The 22,448-nt window shown below is 35.0% G+C and overlaps 1 protein-coding gene across 1 annotated transcript in view; it reads right to left on the bottom strand.

Moving 5' to 3' along the window:
* The window catches only part of KNDC1 (kinase non-catalytic C-lobe domain containing 1), a 60,827-nt gene that overhangs the window by 12,766 nt on the left and 25,613 nt on the right, over nucleotides 1–22,448 (bottom strand). Inside the window, exons 7-17 of the mRNA XM_030453427.1 lie at nucleotides 14,781–14,895; nucleotides 11,649–11,720; nucleotides 11,490–11,551; nucleotides 9,138–9,296; nucleotides 8,715–8,792; nucleotides 7,932–8,025; nucleotides 7,594–7,756; nucleotides 6,660–7,498; nucleotides 6,410–6,554; nucleotides 4,555–4,646; nucleotides 2,158–2,558 (exon numbers count right to left, since the gene is read on the bottom strand). Coding sequence (XP_030309287.1) covers nucleotides 2,158–2,558; nucleotides 4,555–4,646; nucleotides 6,410–6,554; nucleotides 6,660–7,498; nucleotides 7,594–7,756; nucleotides 7,932–8,025; nucleotides 8,715–8,792; nucleotides 9,138–9,296; nucleotides 11,490–11,551; nucleotides 11,649–11,720; nucleotides 14,781–14,895 — 2,220 coding nt within the window. The remainder of the gene's footprint in view (nucleotides 1–2,157; nucleotides 2,559–4,554; nucleotides 4,647–6,409; nucleotides 6,555–6,659; nucleotides 7,499–7,593; nucleotides 7,757–7,931; nucleotides 8,026–8,714; nucleotides 8,793–9,137; nucleotides 9,297–11,489; nucleotides 11,552–11,648; nucleotides 11,721–14,780; nucleotides 14,896–22,448) is intronic.

Consider the following 22,448-nt stretch of genomic DNA (forward strand, 5'->3'; position numbering starts at 1 on the left):
TCCCAAGCTGCAAGAACTTGGCTTAGTTTGCCTGGATGTGCTCTGTATCAGGGAGTAAAACCAACAGCTCCTGGACTGGAGGTTGTGAGAGGCAGGGGACATATACTTGCTTGACTAAGGATTAACTTCTCTAAATGTAGATTAGCCTTTGTTGAACTTAAGAATCTCAATGAGCTACCTGATAAGCACCTACACAGTAAGGCATTAACTATTTTTTTATAATTTGAAAGTGTCACCTTTATCCATAAATATTTTTGGCTTTATGCTATTTCACATTCCTCACAAACTTTAGTACCTTTTACCATTTTTTTGAATCATAACATCTCAATTAATCCTATTGTTAATATTGTTCATCATATAGCAAACATTTTACTTACTGTGTCTTATTAAATCACAACATATGAAGGCTACCCAATATGCAACAGGTTCCAGTAAAAAAAAAGTTATTAATTTAAAAGGCTGGCAGAGTATTTATTTTGCCATAAATATTCATGTTCTGTCACTGAGTTTCTCAGAAGTTGCAGGTTCTCAAACCTACTTATAAATTTTCATATAACATATATGTACAACATTAGAAAAACTAAATAAATTTGATTGCACTTAATTTTAGAAGGTGAAAAAAGAGAAACATTTGAATAATCTGAATATTTTCATTTAAAATATAGGTGAATTAATGAGATATATATATCCCCAAAACTGTAATTTGTTGTGTGGTTAGACTGCCATTCAATACTGAATTCCAGTTGCAGATTAGTCTTGAACTGAACAAGCAGACTTATCTCTATGTCTAATCTTAAAACAGTTAAAATAGCATCTCCTAAACACTACTCTAGCACAGTTTACTGCAAAGCTGCACAATCAGTTCAATATTATTGCTTTAAAAAAATCTGTCCGGGCAAAAAGTAGGTTGATATAGTCCTTGCCAGACATTGAAAACAAGACTACATCAAAACAAAGAATTGATTTCTGAAATAAAACTGATTAACAGATGAGTTAAGCAAGAAAGAATAGGGTAGACACAAACAGCTCCACATTGCAAGAGAGTGAGAACTTTTCTCCAGCATCTCAAACCACATTCCTGCTCAAAGAGCCACTTAAGCTTTGGACTTTGTTGTCCTTGTGGAGTGGATATGTAAAAAAATACACAAGGACTTCTAAATATTAAATCCTACCCTTAACAACAGTATAAGTAATGAACACAATGTCCATTATTATTTAAAATAATGAGATATGAAGTAGTCTTTGTCAGCTGCTGGTATGGAGATTAAAATCATGCTATACATTTTCACACTTGACTTGTAGTGTTCGGTTTGATGAATAGGCAGCTAAGAGACAGTAGAAAGAAGCTGAGTAGAGCTGCTCATCACCTGAACATTGATAATTGATTGTCTTACAGCTAAGAATCACTGTCCACTGACTGCTGCAACAGCAGAAAAATACACTTCAGTTACATAATTTTTACTTGTATTTCTTTACATATATTGACCAGTTAAAACATGTAAGTGTTCATTTTGTGTCAACAATCTTGCTATACTTTATTTCAGAAATTGCCATGACTGATGGAGTCAGTCTGGAAAAAGAGAAGGATTTGAGGAAGATTTTCTTAAATGTGCAAGATTGCTGCAATTGATTCAGTAAGCTTTTATTTTAAACACATTTGGAAGAAGCTGGGTTTCACAGGAAGTCAGTGTTGGAGTAACACCAGCAGGAAGTGGCTGATGGTAGGGCAGTGAAAGAAATAAAAATAATAATGAGACCAAAAAGTAACTGGTATTTGGAAGTCTGTTTCCAGTGGAGTCCCTCATGGGTCAGTACTGGGACCAGTACTATTCAATATATTTACTGATGACCTGGATGAGGGAATAGTGTACTATCAGCAAGTTTGCTGATGACACAAAACTGGGTGGAATGACTGACACCCCAGAAGGCTGTGCTGCCATTCAGAGCGACCTGGACAGACTGGAGAGTTGGGCAGTGAGAAATTTAATGTATTACCCTTACCCTATTTTACGGATAAGACATCATATATTTTGAGGATTTTAAAACACTTAATAGTCAATATTTAAAAGAAGAAAGGGGTTTCCAATTCACAAATTAAATATTATTATAACTATGAAGTAAAAAGATTTCTTAATGATTTTAAATCAATGTACTCACCACTTTTTTAGCATCTATATTTTGTGACTCACTTGATTTCTGCTTTCCAAGGCTTTTAATGTAACTATGAACTTCTGAATCAAAACATTCAGCTCCATAAAATGCACTGCTCCAGCCAGGACTACAGCTGTGAAAGTCAGGTAGATTGGGAGACACAAAGTAGCTGTTTCCAGCTATCTTTATGATGGTCTCTTCCTCTGTCTCTCTATTTTCTTCTGCAAAGTCTGGACCAACACAACAGCCGCTGCTATGTAAACATTGCCCTTTTCTTTCTATAGGGATAGCATTCTGCAGCCTCCATTCTTTTTTTAATTTTTCTGGAGATGCCTCATCAAAATTCATTTCAGCTGATGATGTACTTATAGGCTCAGCCTTTACATCAAAGGTTGCTTCCCTTTCTCCTAAAGAAGGCATACAGGGGGAAAGAAATAACAATCATGTGATGTAATGCATGCTTTACTAAACTTAAACACCACACATAAAAAACAGAGTTATGAGACTACCTATGCCCTGTAACAGTTAGATGCTTATTTTGGCTCTGTGCTTTCTTTTGCTCAGCTACACATTGTAAAGTGATAAAGGTTAAAGACATTTCAGAACTAATAAGCTTTGTTCAATACATTTTTTAAAATTATAAAAAAATGTTCTATGTATACACAAAAAACATTTAACCAAAGCACAGTACAGAAATTTTAAAAGAAAAGTTAAATATGTCAGACCTGTGCATGCATTAGCAAAAACCGTAGCTCTTGAGGTTTTTTTCAATCTGAAAGTCTTGAAGCTTTTATTCCATTCACAGTGGGCAAGAATATTTGATACAGCCAAAGGGGACACTGATGTTAAACTTCAAATTCCAACAGGACTCACTCCCATGAGCTATGATGGGACATCTTTGCAGTTATAACAGCTACTACCAACCCTGAGGAACCCAGGGGACAGTTGAAGGCTGGTATGATGCTGACAGGAGCTTTTATGCCTGCCACGTTTCCTTTTCACTTAAGCAACCCTCCAGGGCTCAGACATGCTACCCCCGAGTCAAATGGACCTAAATTACTAGTGCAAAGATACTGCATACCCCAGGGGAAAGCCTTACTCTACATTCATGACCATTCTAAACCCAGATGGAAAACTAACATTGAATGACAGCAGCCAAATGCTAACTTACAAATTTATGTTTTGCCATAAAAGTTAAAAAGGTAGGGGTATAAGCAGTTGTGTAAAGAAAACACAGTTTAACTCTCCTCAAAACAGAGAAGTAACTAATTTTAAATGCTGAAATTTCACTGGACTATCTTGGGAAAAAAAAAAAATACTGATCCAACACCAATCAAATACAACTTGTTCATGAATACATGAATTCTAGAAAGGGTAATAGTTGTGTTATAATACTGTGATTTACCAGTCTTTATTCAGTGTGTATTTCAGTTTCTAAAAGATGAAACATTTTGTAAACTTTCAGTCACAAAGTATGCCAGAAAAAAAGAAAATCCACACTGAAAACGTACAAATAAGCAATTCATTAATATAAACTGCCCTAAAATGGTGTCCTGTAACCAAGTTTGTGATCAAAAGGCAAAACTATCTTGATTATCCAATAATTTGACCCGCTGTTAATTTTTCTATCTATTGTTAAAAAGGCACTTCAGTGGACAGAACAAGGAAGCAGAGGAATTCCTAGGAGTAAAGACTATTCTTTTTTACCTGTTTGTGAACCCTTTTGATGAATAGCTAAAAACACCCATTTAAATCCAAAAGCTATGCAGTTTCTGTATTTCTGTACAATTCCCTTCCCCAGACTTTGTAAATAATTTTATTTACAATACATTTTTAAATTTTAATACATTTTATTTATTTTAGTGACTAGTTTTGTTTCAGTTCTGTGAAGCAAACAAAGAAGGACCAGGTTTGTTTGTTGCACTCTCCTTCAATCAATCCTCAACTTTTTCAGTAACATCTAAGGAGTTATAAGCACTTTCTAAAGTTCTCCTCTGCCTGGGTAACCCTTCTCTGTTGTATGGTGCTGACGTAGTCTGACTGTCACCCTTCCCTTTCCCTATTTAAAAGCATTCTGCTAGAACATCTATGGGATGAACAAAAGAAAACCACAGACAGCAGTTAGGATTTGGGGAGTTTTTTAACAGACACATCTGTTTATGTAAAATTAAGTAAAGGTAAATGAAACAAACATCCCACTCAATGACACTTGGCTGTATGTAAGCTTCATGTAAAAGGCAATAGGTCCCCAAGGCATCAGTAATATTCATATTGACTGATCATTTTCAGAAGTGCTAAGGTGTTTCCCTGAAGACACACTCAAAGTGCTAATCTCTCAAAACTTGTGTAATTTATAGATTCCTTTCACATACAAAGATCTAGAAATACAAATTTCCTTCTCACCATCTATCTGATCACTACTTGCCAAAAAGCAACCAGATTTCTTCAGATCTTGGAATGTTGTACCACACTTTGAATCATCTGCCTCAGTTATGCTGAAAATACAAGAAGAAAAATAAATTTTTCATATACTTCTATATTTACATCAGTAAAATGAGATCTTACAAATGACTACTGTGTATGTGAAGGGCTTCATGTAATTTATATATCTCTTAAAATTTCCATGTTCAGCTTCAGATGTTATTTTACAAGGAAAAAAAAGTTCAAATGAACACTACAGCACAGCAAGGAAGGTTTTCCTTTACACCACATGGCAAAATTCCGATAGAAGTATCAGAACAGATACAAACACAGAAGGCACAACTCAAACTGCCTATTACTGTAATGGGTTTTGCACTAAGGATTCAGTCTCTGGATAATGGTCTGACTCTAGGTCATCCCTAATGAGAATAATAATAGTTTTAAGTCAAAGAAGGTAACGATTAAAACCTGCTAAATTCTTTATCAATGACTAAACAATGTTAAGCAGTGTCTCAGAAATACTCTGAGACTGTTCTTGTGTGTGTTCTGAAAGTTAGAACTGTATCATTACACTGCATAATAAATGATGATTTCCTTCCTATTATGGCTTTGAAAAACTTTACTTTGTAACAAAAATTCACACAGACATGACCTCTTCATGCGTCTCTAGTTCAGATGCAACAGCTCAAGTTTCTCCAGCAGCTCAAGCCTGGGGAATTAAGATCCTAACCTCCAACCAGTTTTCAATAGCCCCTTAAAAGTCCCAACCCAAACAGGAGATAGACCAGCAAGTCAGGGTCTAGTATCCTCTCTGAAACTTGATACAGTGACTATACATCTTTCAACGCTAAAGTTTTTCTAGACCAAATCTACCAAGCTTTTTTGTCAAAATTTAGAATTTATAGTTCCAGACCATGACACTCACAAAAACCATACATAACTTCCAGATATAAATTCATTACTGTTTACAATAGCCCTCGGTAAGAGGCCTTTATGCCACAACTATAGGCTGCAATAAAGCAAGTATGTTTTTTATTATTTTTCAGGTAGGTAAGTCACTGAAGATGCAATAGTAAAAATGAAGAATTAAGCTGCTATTTTCTCACTTAACAGGCTACTTATAAAAGACTGTCAGAAGGGACATTGAGTCAGACCAAACCAGTTAAGTAAAACATTTCTAGAAAAGCTTAATTAATGTCCTTGTTCATAGGTGTTAATAGGAAAAAAGGATATATCAAGCACCAGACTAAAATAGAAGAAGCCAACACAGCTTTAGTAATAATAGATTTAATTTTTTACTGAACAGTCTCTTTCTAAGGAGGCTGTGAAGCTCTCCATCAATGGTTGGAAACAATATTGATCAGAATTAGGTCTCCTCATTCAGTTACCCCACAATGGAGTTACAGAGAAGTTTAACAAAATATCTTCTCTGCAAAGGCATTAAGCACTGTTTGCTATGGCACAGGCTATGAAGGCCACATGATCAGGACAAGGAAGTAGATGAGGCCTTCTCCAGGCAGCTGGAAACAGCCTCACAATTGCAGGCACAGGTTCCCACTGGGGATTTTAACTACCTGGATATATTTTAACTACCTGACATAAACTGGAAAACAAGAAGTTCCACCTCAATGTAAGGAAAAACTTTTTTACTGTAAAGATGACAGAGTATTGGAAGAGGCTGCCCAGAGAGGCTGTGAAGTCTCCTTCTCCAGAGACTTGCAAGACCAGTCTGGATGTGTTTATGTGTGACCTGCCTCAGGTGATCCTGATCTGGCAGGGGGGTTGGACTCTATCAAACAGAGGTCCCTTCCAAGCCTATGATTCTAAAAACACCTACCTTAGACGTGATGGTCTTTCCCCATTTACTACCTGATAGAGATCCTCCAGCAATTTTTCATCCCAGTAGAGGTCACAAAACTTCTCACAAATTGTATCAGAGAACATATCAAACTTAATTTCCTTTAAGTTTAGAATGAAGTTACCTTGTTTAAAAAAAGAAAAAGAAAGAAACAAAAAGGAGTAAAAAGAAATTACTAATAATATATTACACATCAGTGAAAATAATATACAGAAGAAGAGGTACATACCCATATCAAAAACTTCAACTCCATTCTCTAGATAGCCATCAAATGCAAACTCCTCTTGTATAAGATGTACCACTTTCTGCAGTAAAGTGTCACTTGTGCTGCTCTGCTGGGCCAAGACTTCAACATCAAAGAGATGAAAATTGTCTTGATTCCCTGAGGTACACAGTGTGTGTTCTTGTTCAGGAAAAACACTGTCTACAGTGCGAGCACACTCAACTTCTTGGCAGGTGGTTTGAATAACTGGGTTATTTTTATCAAACTTGTTCTGTGCACCAGTCTCACAGTTTTGCACTTTGCAAAGGGAGACATCATTTTCTGTTTGCATGCTCATTTTATAACTTGCAACAGTATTTGAAAGTAGCACTGGCAAACTATGATAGCAATCATAAGCAATTGTTGAACGAAGAGGTTTATTTGGTATTTGCTCTGATACAGCTAAATGTATTGGCACAAACGTCAAAACTCTTTTCTCCGAGTCCTGTTTGAGAATGATGTTATTGATGTGAAGAAAATTAGGAGACACAGGGCAAGCTAAGGAGCTTGAAGGAACGTCAGATAAAGTGCTCTTTTTGTGTAGAGTGTGTGAAGAATCAGAATGTAATGGCAAAGTAACTTTAGAAGTAACTACATGGCCTGACTTCTGTTCTGAAGATTTCTGGGATGTGTGGCCTGGAAGGACAAAATCACACTCAGGTATTTCAGGTGTAGTTTCAACACCATCTGTGTCCTCAGTACCATAGCTTTTAGAGTCTAATATATATCTTGATTTATTAATGTCAATGTGTTTTTCTTCTCTTGTTTCTTTCTTGAATTGCTCAGAAACTGGTGTATGAACATCTCTAAAAAGGAACAAAGAATTTTTTTTCAGGACAGTTCCAGTAGATTTAACAATGAAGTATTAAGTTTAACTTATTTTGCTTTAGGATATACTAACTTTGTTGTATTTGCATTTTGTTGCAGAATAATAGGCTTGAAGTGAGTTGCAGGAGAAGTGAATGCATCAGGAAGTGTAGCTTCCTCACAGTTTAGAGAAATCTGACATGGTACTGGTCCTTTAACTGCTACAAGTTTACTTTCACTGTTAAGAGGCACAAATCCTTAAAACAAAACCACACAGTTAGAAAGATGAACAAATGTAAAATATAAGTGAAAAGTAAATAACAATCAGTTTAGATAGAAAAAATAATTTTGTACACCTGACAAGAAAACCTTACATGGAGAACTGACCTACAGAATCTTAAACCAAAGTAAATACATAGTCTGCCTGCTTACCTAGACTTGGTTCTGAAGGGTCCTTTTCATGGCTTTCATTTTTAAATTCAAAAGCAATGTGACCTTGGGGAGAGATTTCTTCTTCCTCAACAGCCTAACAAAAAATAAAGTCTAAATGGAATGATTAGCGTTTTCTTTTTTTAACTTCTCCTGAACGCATTACTTCAAAAAGAAAAAAAGAAATCAAAGCATAAAAAACCCCATTAAAAAACCCCAAAAAAACCTAACCCCCCAAGAAACTAACCCCAGATAAACCTAGAGTTTCAGGATTTTCAAATTCTGTAATCTGCAAAGCAGCAACCTAGTCACATCACTCTAAGGAGTACTAAAATGTCTTGGAAACCTTGATAACCCTCTGTTTGAAATCAGAACTTCCAGATAATTGAAGTTTTGAACAAAGTTAGTTCCATGGATTGACTAAATACTCTGCCAATTACATATTAATGTCCTCTGTTCTGACTAAAGGGTTTGTAAATGAAAGAGACACTATAAATTAAGTAACTAGTTCTTATTTCTGAGCTCTCACCCATGCAGATTGTGAAGTCAGGGCACCAAAACCTGGGGAGTGTCTACTCCAACAGCAAAAACTAGAAAAAGCAATACTTAAACACTACTTAAAAATGAAAACAAAACACAAGAAAACACAACAAAACAATACGAACAGTAGAAAAACAGTAGGAGAACAAATTTGACAGTACTTGCAGGGGCCAAAAATCTTATTGGAATACAATTTACAGAATTAATTGAAAAACTGTAGAGAATTTATGAAGATGGCACTCTTACCTTAAAGACAGATTTCTTCAACAATGCCAAAGTATTTTTGCTGTTTATACCTTGTTCAAGTAAATAATGATTGCATGTCTAGAAAAAAAAATCATAGTTTTCAGTCAGTAAAGAAGTTTTCAATCAAGTGAGGTATTCTTGGACAAGGACAAAGTCAAGATAGTCAATTAGAAGTAATCTAAGTTTAGGAAGTTTTATGAACTTGTTCCAAGTATCTATTGACAATTTCAATGTAAATTAAACCCACATCCCTCTGTACCCCTAGGGAATTAAACTTTAAAAACAAACCTCACAGTGACTTGTTATCATCTAATTAGATATCAGTCTATTATCAAGAATAAAGTAATATGCTGATATTCATATCATTAAAATGTGAGTTTAGACACAATTATATTTCACATAAAATTGCTTAGATCCAGTAACCTTAATTGCATCAGCTAGAGAAGGTCTTTCTTCAGGGTTTTTTCTTGCCATATCCAGAAGAAGCTTTTTAAACTTTCTTGGCAATACTAGTTTCTGACTCAGTGGAACACTGTATTTTGCAGCCATCCACAGAACTGCAGCAACACCATAGATACAGACCTATTGGTATAACGTAAGAGACAGGCAAGATGTAAATAGACCAAAGCAAATTATTCAAATAATCCCCTAATTCTCTGCAAACAAAAAACAACTAGAGCTTCTAAAGAACAAATCGCATTTTTGGCTTTTAAAGATGCTGATGAAAATCACAGCTCATTACAAAAACTCACTGTTATACATGCAGGACCAATAGCAATAGCTGATTTTCTATTGTTGGAGCAACAGAATAAATTTGTCTTATCCTTTGAGTAGGAAAATTATTCAGGATAAAAGTGTTCTGAGAATAACTTTGAAGGATTCCATTTTCATGTAAAAACTTAGATTGCTGCAAGCCTTAAAGTCCTACCATTAAACCTGGCCTTGCACAATTTACTTAAAACAGGTCATGATAATTCAGCAAGGAAAGGGCACACAGTAATTACAAGCTAGCCACTACGAGTTGTATTTTGCAGAGAAGATTACACCCATCAGAAAAACAAGGTATTGTGCATTTATTCTAGCAATTATTGTGCTAGAACAACTGAAGCTGCCATAATGATAGACCTTGAAAAGTACTTGATCTTCACATGATTTCTTGTTTCATGTGAAGAATTACAATTTTCAGATAGAGCCAGATTTAGTCTACTTAATGCTTAGTTTCCATATGTTAGCATGTACTACAAGTGTTGAACTACAAGCTTTGACAAAGTTAAAACACTATTTTTCTTCACATTGCCTCTGAAAGATATTCAAAAGGGTTAAGGGACAGAAACCTAAGCACAGTACTAGATAACGGGGTCCTACTGAACAAAGTCTTTTAGTGCTGAGCAAAGTGAACAGCATTGAACACAATGTAACAAGGAAATTCATTATAAAGAAAATAACTTGTGAAGCATTTGAACTATTGAACAAAGAATTCTAACAGGTACAAAAATATCTGAAGTAGAAGTAGACCCACCAAAACAAAAAATTTCTTCCCCTTAGGCTCAGAATTCCAAGAGGTCAATGGTTCACAATTTTAATCTAAATTTACTTGTTTAGGAGAAACCTGCAATCCAGTCCAGAATAGTCTACAAAAAATTTCCTTTTCCTGAAGCAATACAGTTACTGTGACTTGCACTACACAGTCTTGACTCCCATACCATAATGCTTATAACAACCAAAACATTCAAGAAATCCCAGAAAAAAACCCTCAAAACAAATACAGAAACAAAAACCAGGTCAGCTCATTCTATAACGTAGATAAACAAGGAAGAAAGATTACTTCAGATTTTCTGAAGAAAAATTTTAAAGCATAAAGACTTTAGGATTATTAATTTCTACTGTATAATGAAACTGCTGTATTATATTCAGGGTTAGTTTAAGCTTCTGAAGCTTTTGAAAAACCTGCATGCAGGATCAAAGCAGTCTAAGAAGAAAGATCAACTTCAAAGAAGATAAATAAGCACTTTTGAGTTACAAATGATTTTACAGAAAGTCAAACTCTGTCTTTAGTAGATTTTTAATGACTTTTTTCCTGATTCATGACAGTTATATCAAATTTTATAGGACTCACGGGGTACAAGGTAGCTGTTACCTAATTTCTTGTTACATAATAGGAAGGTACTGTAAATTCTGTTCTCTAAACTCTTAAGATCACTGCAGTACAGTCAGCATTTCATATGCAGTTGCAGTGGAGACATGCTATTTATTAACATTTTTATCATCTTTTGTCTGAGCTCCTAATGGCTTATAAACCAAAAAGCTCTAGGGAAACTGAATTGGTAAGAGACATAATTCAGAGTATTTCCATAGTAAAAATTTTCTGATATTATTTTTACCCAATCTGCCAAATAAGATTAATGTTTGAGCTTTTAACCTAGACAGTTTAAAATACCATTCTTACTATGACCTCCAGAACAGGAAAGCATGACTTCAATGTCTGTCTTACTGCTAAGAAATGGAAAAAAAAAATTAAGCTTTATGGAAAACCAATTCGTAAAAGAGTTTTGGTAGTTACTCCAACAATTTTAGAAGGCAAAAATAATTTTTTAGAAGCTACTAATCTCACATAAGATCAACATAAATAAAAAATGACAGATAACCAGTAAATATTGGGAGAAATGAGAAATATTATCAGAATCTTAGAAGAGTTTAGCATTCTTCTTCAAGCAGTAGAGGGACACAATTGTCTTGATAAAACGTATGTCAGCTTACATAAATCTACCACATTACCTTCTCAGTATCTACATCCTCTTCTTCAATTTCAGGAGCTAAATAAAACATATCGCAAGATTCTAAATGAGAAAAGAAAAGCAAAAGGTAAGATATTTACATTCTTCTCTACTCCCTCCTAAGAGACACAAAAACAGAGCAGACAATATAGTAGTTTACCTTCAGCTTTTGGAACTTCAAAGTAGATACTTCCATGACTGTCGATCAGCACAGAGTCCAAACATAAGATGACTGCAAAACAATCCAGAAAAGGGCAAGGTACAGTAAATATCTTTTTTGTAGCTATCTGACACTAATGAAAAGACATAAAATAATTTTAAACAGAATTCGCAATGTCAGCAATTAACTTACAATAAATGGTGCTTTAACTAACACTAATGCAAGAACAGAAAATACCTAAAAAAAAAGTCACCTGAAACAAGACAGTAGATGCATTATCACCCAAAGCAACTCCTGCTGAACAAATACAAGAAAGTAAAACAAAACGGGAACACAAAAAATAAAAGGCCTTAGAATACAGGAAGTCTCTTCTCTTTATATTCAGCATTGAAAAGGAAGACCAAGAAAGAAACAAAGCAACAAAATAAATACGATTTTATGTACTGTACATAGATGTACTGTACTTTTCTCAGAAGGTACCAAAAAAAAGATAGCAAATTCATCCTAAGCATTTCTTCTGTTGTCCCTTCCTCCAGTCCCACCAAAATAGAGGGTTCAGTCTGTGGAGACAGCTGAGACACATGTACCCAGATCCAGAACTCCTTTAGGTGGTATAGGATAGGATGGGATAGGAGTCCACTTCTGCACAAATAGTTACAAGAGACAGTCTCCCACTGAAGAAGTATTATGTTGATTGGTATTTACAAGATAAGTCTCTGAAATTTTTCCATAGTTAGGAAAGAAATAACTTGACTTCTAAAAGTATTTTAAATGAACTGAGTCCTTCGGGATCTTAACACCAAGGCAATGAGATCATGTCATATAAATGCAATGATGAAGGACTTGTGATAAGACTATCTGCTTGATATCTTCAAAGCACACATGTAGTTTAACATGTTTCAATATAATAAATGAACTGAATAGCAACGTAGTCCTGCCTTTAAAAACTACTATAAAATACACTGTTTTCTTATTAAAAAAAATATAGAAAACATTCTTAAATGAATGTTAATGTTAAGACATCAAAATAAGTAATTACACAAAATATTAGAAATCTAAGAGTAAAAATGCTATTAATTAATAAACTGAAGAGGTGTAATGGAAAAAAATAAAGACAAAAATTAGATTATGCTTTTGCTTTTGTAGTTACCTCTACAAAAGTACATTGAGAGCCAAAGTTGTTCACTATGCTTCATGTAAATACAGTTTTGCCTACTACCTTCAATAATATTTAAGATGAACCAGAACTATGTGTCTTGAAAAGCAAAGCTTTCCTGAACCTTTACTAGTTATTTTGGCAGAGGTAGTTTCTCTGAGAACTCAAGCTCAAAATCTTTTCTTCTGGCACTGAACCTGCAGCACACTACAACATGAAAATTCTCACCTGAGTTCTCTAAAGCATTCATGAACATGTAAGCAACATCCTCTGGTAAGAGAACAGTAAATAAGTGAAGTATCAATAGAGGGTACAAACAACTTTTGCAGCAGGATTGAATTAAAAAATACTGGGAAGAAGATAGCTTTGGGGCCTGTTTTCTTGACGAGATAATTCCTGTTTAAGATAATGGAAAAAGTGTAATCAAGGAAGGATTTGGAGGAAAGGCTGTTTAAGTGCATAAATAAAAAATAATCCAGCTTGTTCCACATTTCATATCTTTTAACTATGACTCATCAGCTACCAATCTTACTCTACCAGTGTAAAGGCAGAGGATATTTTAACCAACGCTTTATACAATATCAGCTTCACCTTTAGTAACAGTATTATTCAAAAAGAATGATGAGACAACTACACGTGTGTGAGCACTGAAGTAGTTACACACCATCTAAGTCATTCCACAGTGCACAGTTACTCTCAGAACAGGGAGAAAATCCTCTGGCAGAAAAATTCTAAATCTGAAAACAGTATTCAACTTCAAGGTAGTTTTATTTGTCAAATATGGAAATTTAAGTAAGGTGCCTTCCATTTAGTGGTTTGCATCATTATGTTTGCTTTTACAGGCTACATAAGAAGGCTCAGATCACAACTCAGTCTTTAATATTTTGAAGCATTCTAGGTGTTTTAAAGTACAGTAACAGAGGCTTGTTAGATCTATTAAGCTAAACTCCCAGCCCCTCTGTGCTCAGATCTTCACATATGTTAGGAATGAGGCTGAAATAACCTCTCTCTTGCAAGGTGATTAAAATACTTAGTTTTAAGGGTAAAATTGGTTTAAGAATTCAGAATTCTCCCTTTACTGCCAATTTTATTTTTAACAGTTTTATATCATAAAAGATAAAATAGCTGAAAACCAGAAAGATGCAGTAGGTTTCCTGTACCTTACTATCCAATTGTTTGTATTCAGTTACAGACTTCAAACTCATCCTTGCCCAGACTCTCAAAACCAGACTTTTTTAAATCAAGAAAAAAGAAAGGCTTGGTGGTTGTGGTGGAAACCTCTGCTGTGTTTATCAGAACTGCTACAGATTTATTATAAGTATAAGCTAAGGTAATGTTCAGAATGCCTAGAGATTTAGGATGGTCTTCTCTCCAGTCATATACAACATAGTTCAATTCTGTCAAAAAACACTTCCCCATTTCTCTTGCAGAAGTTGATTTCTGATAATTTTTCTATAAACTGAAGCAAAGGAAATGTGGAAGGTGTAATGTAATGACCAGACCCTGGGTGCTTTATAATGACAGCCTTGCACTGTCAAAAATACGTCAGGAATAATTTGTCACAAGTGAATTCAGACAAGAGAGGAAATGTTTTCTTAACATACATGAAAACTTATATCCTCCTGCTCTCAAGATTTAAGTCCCTAGTTCTTCTAAGAGTCACAGTACAGTTTTTTCATCCCCAAGTGCATAAAGACAACTTTAGCTTCACTGCTTAAAGTAACAAAGATTTATTTTCCCCCAAAAAGCTATCAGAACTCAGAACATGTAGAAAAGAAGATATTCTTAAATGGAAGAAAACTCCAAATTGAGTAAAAATTCTAAGTGGCAATGTAGGAGAGTGAAATTACAAATACGGCCTATTATTTTTTCTGTATACAAAATTAAAGTTGAGATATTTTGCATAAACAGAACAAAGAAGACATTAATACAATGAATAGAAATAAGCAGACATTTAAAGACAATTAAGATCATACCTGGATAATCTATACAAGTCTGCAGAGTACATAAGCACTCGTGACATAATGCCCAGAGTTCATAGTCTTTCAGAGGTTTACCATACCAGGACAACAGGAGTTTGAGAGAGATCCGCTGAAAAAGAGTGAAGATGAAGAAAGCTCTTCAAAATTAAGTCAAATCCAAAATGTTTACTGATGCAATGAAAAAGCAATCCTAGTATACAACAAATGCACCTAAAATCATTTAGAAAAGGCACTTACTGCACTTGCTAGTAGTGAACTAGTAATACTTCTTACTGAAAAAGCATCACACCAGGAGTTACTTAATTGCACAACAAAAGTGTAATTCAAGTGAGATTTCAGGAATAGAACTGCTTCAGAAAAAGTGAGCTGTTTGGAAGCTCTTTTTTATCATGCTAGGGATTCTTTCAGAATGTCAAAGATAGCACTTATTTATAGGGAAATCCCCTAGACTTAAAAACAAAAAACCAAATGATCACTAAAAAAAACCCCACCCCCACACTCAAAAGTGATTTACCCTCACAGTTGCATTACAAGTCTTACCTTAAAGATTTCATCATTTCTTATTCTTCTGTGAAAGACATTAACAATATTGACAGAATTAATGATGGGTTTATTTTAAGTCCAAGCATGTGCTGGTTTTAATCTCTGACTGCTCAATCGGTGGTAACAGAATTTGTTTTTCTGGCTAACAATTTAGCTTTTGAGATTTGGAATAACACCTTACTGTGACAAAGATACTGCTCCATGTAAACTGACTGTACTTCAAAAAATCCATGTTTTACATTTTGCAGCTTTTCTGGGGGGGTGAATATTAGAACTTGACATTCACAGTACTGCACAGCTCTTCCCAATCAAGCTGAGAAGAGCTTATCACTACTACTGGCTCTTGCCCCAGCTGCACTTCACGATCTCCATTCAACTAACAAAAGAATGGTAAAAATTCACTGTAGGCAGAAACCTCTAGGTTAGAGCAAACCCATCCAACTATTTCAAAAAAACAGCACATTTTCTGTTGCATATGCAGCCCTAAGACAGTAAGCTATCTTTAAATGTCAAATTCAGGCCATGTTGGGGAAAAGAACTACCAGAAGCAACTCAGGATTAATTCAGGAGACAGAAACAAAAATTGAAGCTTCTGAACTGTTGTCTTCAGACACATTTATAACCCAATCGACGTTTGTAAAAATCTAAATAGATTAAGAGCCTCTCTAACACAGGATAGCTGTACATCATTATGTTTAAGAAGTCTCTGCACTATCATTTTTTATGATCTTGGCTATGAAACGCCCTCTGGTGAAGCACTATTTGGGTTTTATAATAAATCACATAATGAACAGACTACTGCACTAGCTTTAATTAAGATCAGCAAACAGAAATAGCTTCCCTGCTATATATGCACATTGAATTCTGTAGCTGAAACTTGGTTTATAACTTTTTTTCACCAGAAGATCTTCTCAAGGAACATAATCTTTTGAATTTAAACTTTTTAAATATTCCTTGAAGGTGAGCCAGAGAAACTATAAATTTTTAACAAGATATGCCAGCAGACACACCTTTTGATTTACTTAAATTGTTTTATATTCTGCCTACCTTCAATAGATACAAAATTAATTTGATGTTTTTATTCTTCTACACTCCATTGTGGCATATCACAAAAATTAACTTCAGCATAGACAGATTTGAAGCCAGGTAATAACGTCAAGCTTCACTCTCAAATTTTGCTATCAGCATCCTGGAGTGAAAAATTGTTACACCAGTGTGTTCCTGCATGTTAGAAAAGTAAGCTCTTGAACTGTCTGATTTTAAAACCCCAGCAATTACACAGCAGGAAGGAAGAGATCAGATATTCACAAGAATGAATTAGACTAGAGAACATTCAAAACAGAGCTTCATACTGGTGATTGATTACTATCCTTGATCAGCATTGCGTTCCCCCTTCCATAGCATCCTGGTTCTCACATGCCTCAAATGTCTTTGCTCACAGACACTCTACAATGACTGCAGCAGCAAGTCTTCAAATTCACCTTGTGAAGCTGACATGAGTGGAGAGAAATTGAAAAAGGAATTCCACAGTACATTAAGAAGGTTTGGGGATTTGGGAATATTTTTCTTGTAAGTACAAACCACTGACCCATGTTTCTCTGTAAGAAAATCCCTCCTATTGAAGTTTATGTCCCTAGAGGCTCTAAAAGCTGCAGGGGAGAAAGACGGACTTCCTCTACTGCATATACAAGTCACTTCTCACTTCAGGAGAAGGTGATGAATGGCTAGCAAGGGCAAGAGGACTCTCTAAACTGGAGGCTGAAGTTAATTGTATAGCAGAAAGCTGAAAGGTAGTTCTCATCACTTTTAGGATATCCAAAGCTCTCTAGAAGAAAGAAATGACAGAGATTTAAGCACAGCAGGAAAATTGGAATAAACCCTAAAAGCAGCAGCAAAAGTTTATGGCAATAAAGAAGACAGTGTAAGTGATGGATATCAAAATAGAGGATGAAAAGTTACCAGAAACTGACATTCTGTTTCAGAAGAAAAAAGGATTTAAGAAAAGCAAATCTTAGCAGAAGTAAGGATCACTGCCACCCACATGATGGTCAAATTAACCCACATCAGGAAAAAAAAAGAATGAAGACTGGTTACAGGTTGGTGAACACTCTCTGACAAGCATTCTAAAGAAATTTTAAACTTCAAATACTAATATTGTTAACTAGCAGTCATATGCTAGTTTTTTTCCTGTTATGATAATAACTGACTCCACTGCTCTTGTCTCTCACTATATTTCAAGAATCCCCCCACCCTGATCATGTCAAAAGATTATTTTTAATCCTGAAAAATTATTTGAGAAAGTCATTCTAGCATCCTAATTATTCCAAATGCTCACCTTCTGATACCAGAAAGCAAAAATTCTGGAAGATTTAATCTGAAGCCTAAGGGTTCAAACCTGCTGAGGTCTTGTCAATCTAACATCATGTAAAAGGTATCTGATATAGTCAAGGTACATAAGACATGTTCCATCACACATTTGTATCTGTGATGAAAACCATGCAGTCTGGTTAAAATAGTTTCCAAAGGAAAAACAGTACACTTCTCAACCTAACATTATAAGGCAGTTTTTATTAAAGCCTCAAAGCAGGTATTGAACACAATACACATTGGAATTCCTCCAAACCTGTTTATGTTTTGGCAAATATTGAAGTGTAAAAATACCTCATTTAGGTATCTGTCTTAGGTTTGGCTGTTTTGTTTTTTAACATGCAAGACTCTCTTTCATGGCTATTACTATCTACTGCAACTTCAAAAAAACCCTCTCAGCCATCCGGAAAACAAAACAAGTGCTACAAAACACTGACATTTTGAGCCAAACTGTAGCATGTATTGTCTTAGACATTTTAGCAAAGCAAGTTCAAGACAACTGTTCAGCATCTGTTAGGCCTTAAGTCCACTTAATTTAAGCATTAAAATTTAAATAATGATATAAAAATTTTATTAATATCACCAGCACAACTGCAAAGAGCAAACAAAATTATAAACCAATGCTGCTTCCTGAAATTTTCTCTTGTTTTAAACCAGACCTTTTCACAATACAAATTATATAACTCAGTTTTTAAAATAAAATATTTTTCACAGCATAGAAGTTTTGACAGAAAACATGAAAAAGCCACATGATTGTTTATTGCCTAAAGCTACATACAGGTGACATTTTGTTTTGTGCCAAAACACCTGCATTTTAAACCTCACTTGATGAAAAAGTGGTGCTTTTTCACCAGTGCTGCAAACATCGTATAACAGATCTTTTACACTATCCTTGGTACCAGAATTGTTAACCCATACTTCTCAAATCATTGTGACTATGCCAAGATACTATATTTTATGAAAGTAATACCGGCATATCTTAAAGAGCCTAAGCCAACGAGATTTTCATTACTGTCTTCTTACTAAGTATCACTCTGGGAATAGACAAATTTTCTTTCCTTCACTTGTTATTTCCCCAGTGTTCAAGTGTCTTTTTCTAGCTACATGGCTTTTCACTTCTCTCATGCTTGACTGGGTATGAATGACCAACAGAAAAATAATTAATACATGCTAGGTTACTGTTAACCCTTCCCATGTAGAAGCCATGGCATTTCAATTACAGAGCAACATTTAAAAACATTAGAGATGAGACACACCTGATTGGAATTAAATTGGTTAGAGAAATAAAAGGTCCCCACTCAAACTTGAAGTGAAAAATATTTATTTATGGCATGCAAAAATATAAAAAATACTAGGAAAATTCTCACACGATACATTGCAGTAGCCAGACAAAAGCAAGCAAGTGATTTTAGTAATGCTTACTAGCAGTAAAGCACATAACATTAAGAAGCAGGGCTGGAGTGTTAGAAAAATATCATCCACTGGAGATGTATTGACAGGCAAGAAAAACTGTCTGTTCACTAGAGTAGACAAGGTTGATCTTCAACCTGATGGGATCGGTATTGCACTCTCTAATGAAAAAGAAGCACTTAAAGAGATGATAGAGATACTATTCCAAAAGCTCTACTTGCTGCAAACATATTTACCTGTTACAGAAAACTAATGAAGGAGCAGTGCTGTAAAACTGAGATGTTTTCTATTTAGCCCACATGATAGAAATCCCATTAGCTGGGGCTTCATACTTTTTGTACCTTTGCAGTAAGTGAACAAAATCTCAGACTCAAGTTTTAGCTTCTAAGAAAAACCAAAACATTTTTAGGTATTTGGTAAAATTCTGGCATAGAGAAATAAAGGGGAATTTGAAAGTATACTGAGACATCAATTGTAACTTTTTCACATCCAATACAGCACAGTATGACTTCACTTTTGCAATTACCAGGAGGCAAGACGGAGGCAGAAAGTATGTTTCATAAGCCTGAGAAACACAATCTGTTTTCCAGGAGAAGAAAAAGAAGCTGAAAATATTTAAAAAACCCCCAAAACTCAAAAAACCACAACCAACAAAACTCCTTAGATAAGAAGACTTAAAAGAGTATCTGCCATAAAGTTCAATAACTACTGAAAATGAGTGACCATCTTTCAGAAAACAAAGATTATCAGGCTAGGCTCAGCATTTAAGGAAACATCCACTTGAGAAACCAAGGTGTTGCTCACTGATGTTGATATACTTAAATGGCTTTTTCTTCTTCTCCATACAGCAGTTAAGTAATCGAAGTTTTTGTTTTTAAAGATCAACTTAGGATTTTAACAAGCTCTAGAGAGAGTAATTTTATGTGGCAGAACCTGAACATTTGCTACCATCAATTATTAAAAAATAATACAGAGCATGAGCCTATAAAAGCTTTCTTCTCCTGAAAACACAGCCATAAAACTCTGGTTTCATAGAGAATAACCGCTCTGCTGTCTTCATTTCAAGTCATACTTATTACAATACAGCTTCTTAAGGTAGGTGGAATGATAGTTACTTTTTCTAATTCACTGTGATTGTTCCCTGAATTCAGTGGGAGCAGGATAACCTTACACTTCTTCTAAGAGCTTACTTAGTTGGAAGAATGAAATTCTGCTCAGGCTGAAAGAACACTATTTAAGCTGATGATAAAGCATTTGAAGAAGCGGATATCAGAAGAATGACAGAAGTAACATCATATTTCGGTATACTTTTCTGTGTGTGCCAAACACAAGTGCTATTGAAAGTATTTTCATGTAACTAGACAGTTGCCCTGATAATTCAGAAAGGACAAAATATAGGTCTTATTTCAACAGATTTTTTACTCAGTTTATGTTTTTAAGTGTTGACAGCTTATTCACCACACCTCTAGTTAACACTGAGGGTTAAGTAATCTCACTTCCACCTCGAGGCAAGTGATTAAGCACTTCATTTCTTGGAATGAAAAACCAAAACCAAAACAAAACCAAAAACCCAAGTGGTCCTATAGGGATCTGATGGACTTATCTTAACCATCCTCTCCATGATGAATAACATGCAAAGTAATCCCTGGGTTTATAGAGTTCAGCATGAAAAGAATATAAAATCTCCATTCAGAAAAGAAATTTGCACATAAGCTGGAAGACAGTTGTTGCTTGAATCCTAAGACATATCTAAATTTCTTATGCTAACAAGCCTGACAAGCGATGTATAGTAACAACTAAGAAGTCAGTGACTGAAATTGAAATTGCTGTGGTCCTTACTAGAAAATCAAGTACATCTATCAAATAAAGCAGGTTTGTGTAAATCCTGAGTAACAAGTGGCCTAGCAAAAGCAGGTGGCTTTGGAATTATTATAAATCTGGTAATTACTTCGCACTCTCTTCTGAGTATGTAAGGTGTATAGTCCAAAGCAGGAAGCAGAGGAAGGGAAGTTAAAAAGAAAAAACAAGTCAACGTGCCTACAATAAAAGGGCCTCTTCCCAGAGCCTGAAGAATGAACCTGTGAGATTTAAAAACTAAATAACTAAATAACTCAATGTGCATACAATTATTAGCTTCCCCAAAAACCAAAATCATGCCATGTAGTATTTATTAATATTTACTACCCTCCTATCCTCCTGCAGTATGAATTTAATCAGGGCATGTTATTGAGGGGAGAAGAGATAGGGAAGGGAAAAAAAAGTTAGAACAAAATCTTCAATGCTGAATTCATTTTTTAACTATGATGAATTATGAAAGGAACTTTCCACATTTGACAGTCCTAGATTACTACTTCAGTGGAGATGCTTGGGCAAGGTGAAAAGAGGGACTGAAAACACTGAAAAGAACTCTAGGTGCCACTGCACTGGATAGCCATAAGACTGACTATTAACAAAGAAGAGCAAGGCTGAGCTGTCCATAAACAGCTAAGGAAAAAATCAACATCTTCACCTAAGCATAATTTCTGGAAATGAAATGTGTGAAGTTTGTGCCGCTCATTTTTATCAAGTCACAGCAAAGTTGAAGAAGCATCAGCCATCCTGCATTTTTAGTCAGCAGCTCTCCCATCCCATGAATTGTTTGCATCTCTTTGAGTGTGGCACAAGAGAAAACCATCTAGTCAGAGACCAAACTTGTCCACCCTGAAAATCTGTAATTTGAGGACATAACATGCTACATATGAACTACCACTATCCACTCTCCCTCTTCTTATTTAGCTATTTATACAGACAAAATGTTTGAGAAAACATATTAATCATTCAATCATATTGTGCACATTTTTTGAAATCTCTCATGAAATATACATAACAAACACAGAAGTGTTAATTTCAGAACACAGAACAGATAAAATATATGTACAACTTTCAAAACCTTAAATGTACACGTAGATAAAAAAAAGAAAGTGGGGTCTTCACCTCCCAAAGCACATGGGTAATTGCCATTGATTTCAATGAGGTCAGGTTTACAGTCAGGAAATTTTCTGTAATTTTCATAATCACACAGGAAGCCCACTGAAAGGCAGTGAATTTTATGCATTGACAGTAATGTAAAGAGTTAAAAATCTACATATGCTTTGGTAAAGTTCTCTTACAAATACAATAAACTTTTAAGTATGCTGCTCTAACACACTAGCAAGAATACTCAATGTATTAAAAAAAAATTAAAACTAAAGTTGATTTTGAAATAACAAACTTCACTGTAGCACTTTACTTTTGAAGAGGAAAGAGGGGTCATCACCATGTTCCCAATATTAACTCTTGCAGTGTGAAGACTAGCAAAATCTG

Source organism: Calypte anna, chromosome 6 (genome assembly GCF_003957555.1).
Source record: "Calypte anna isolate BGI_N300 chromosome 6, bCalAnn1_v1.p, whole genome shotgun sequence".
Classification (NCBI taxonomy): Eukaryota; Metazoa; Chordata; class Aves; order Apodiformes; family Trochilidae; genus Calypte; species Calypte anna.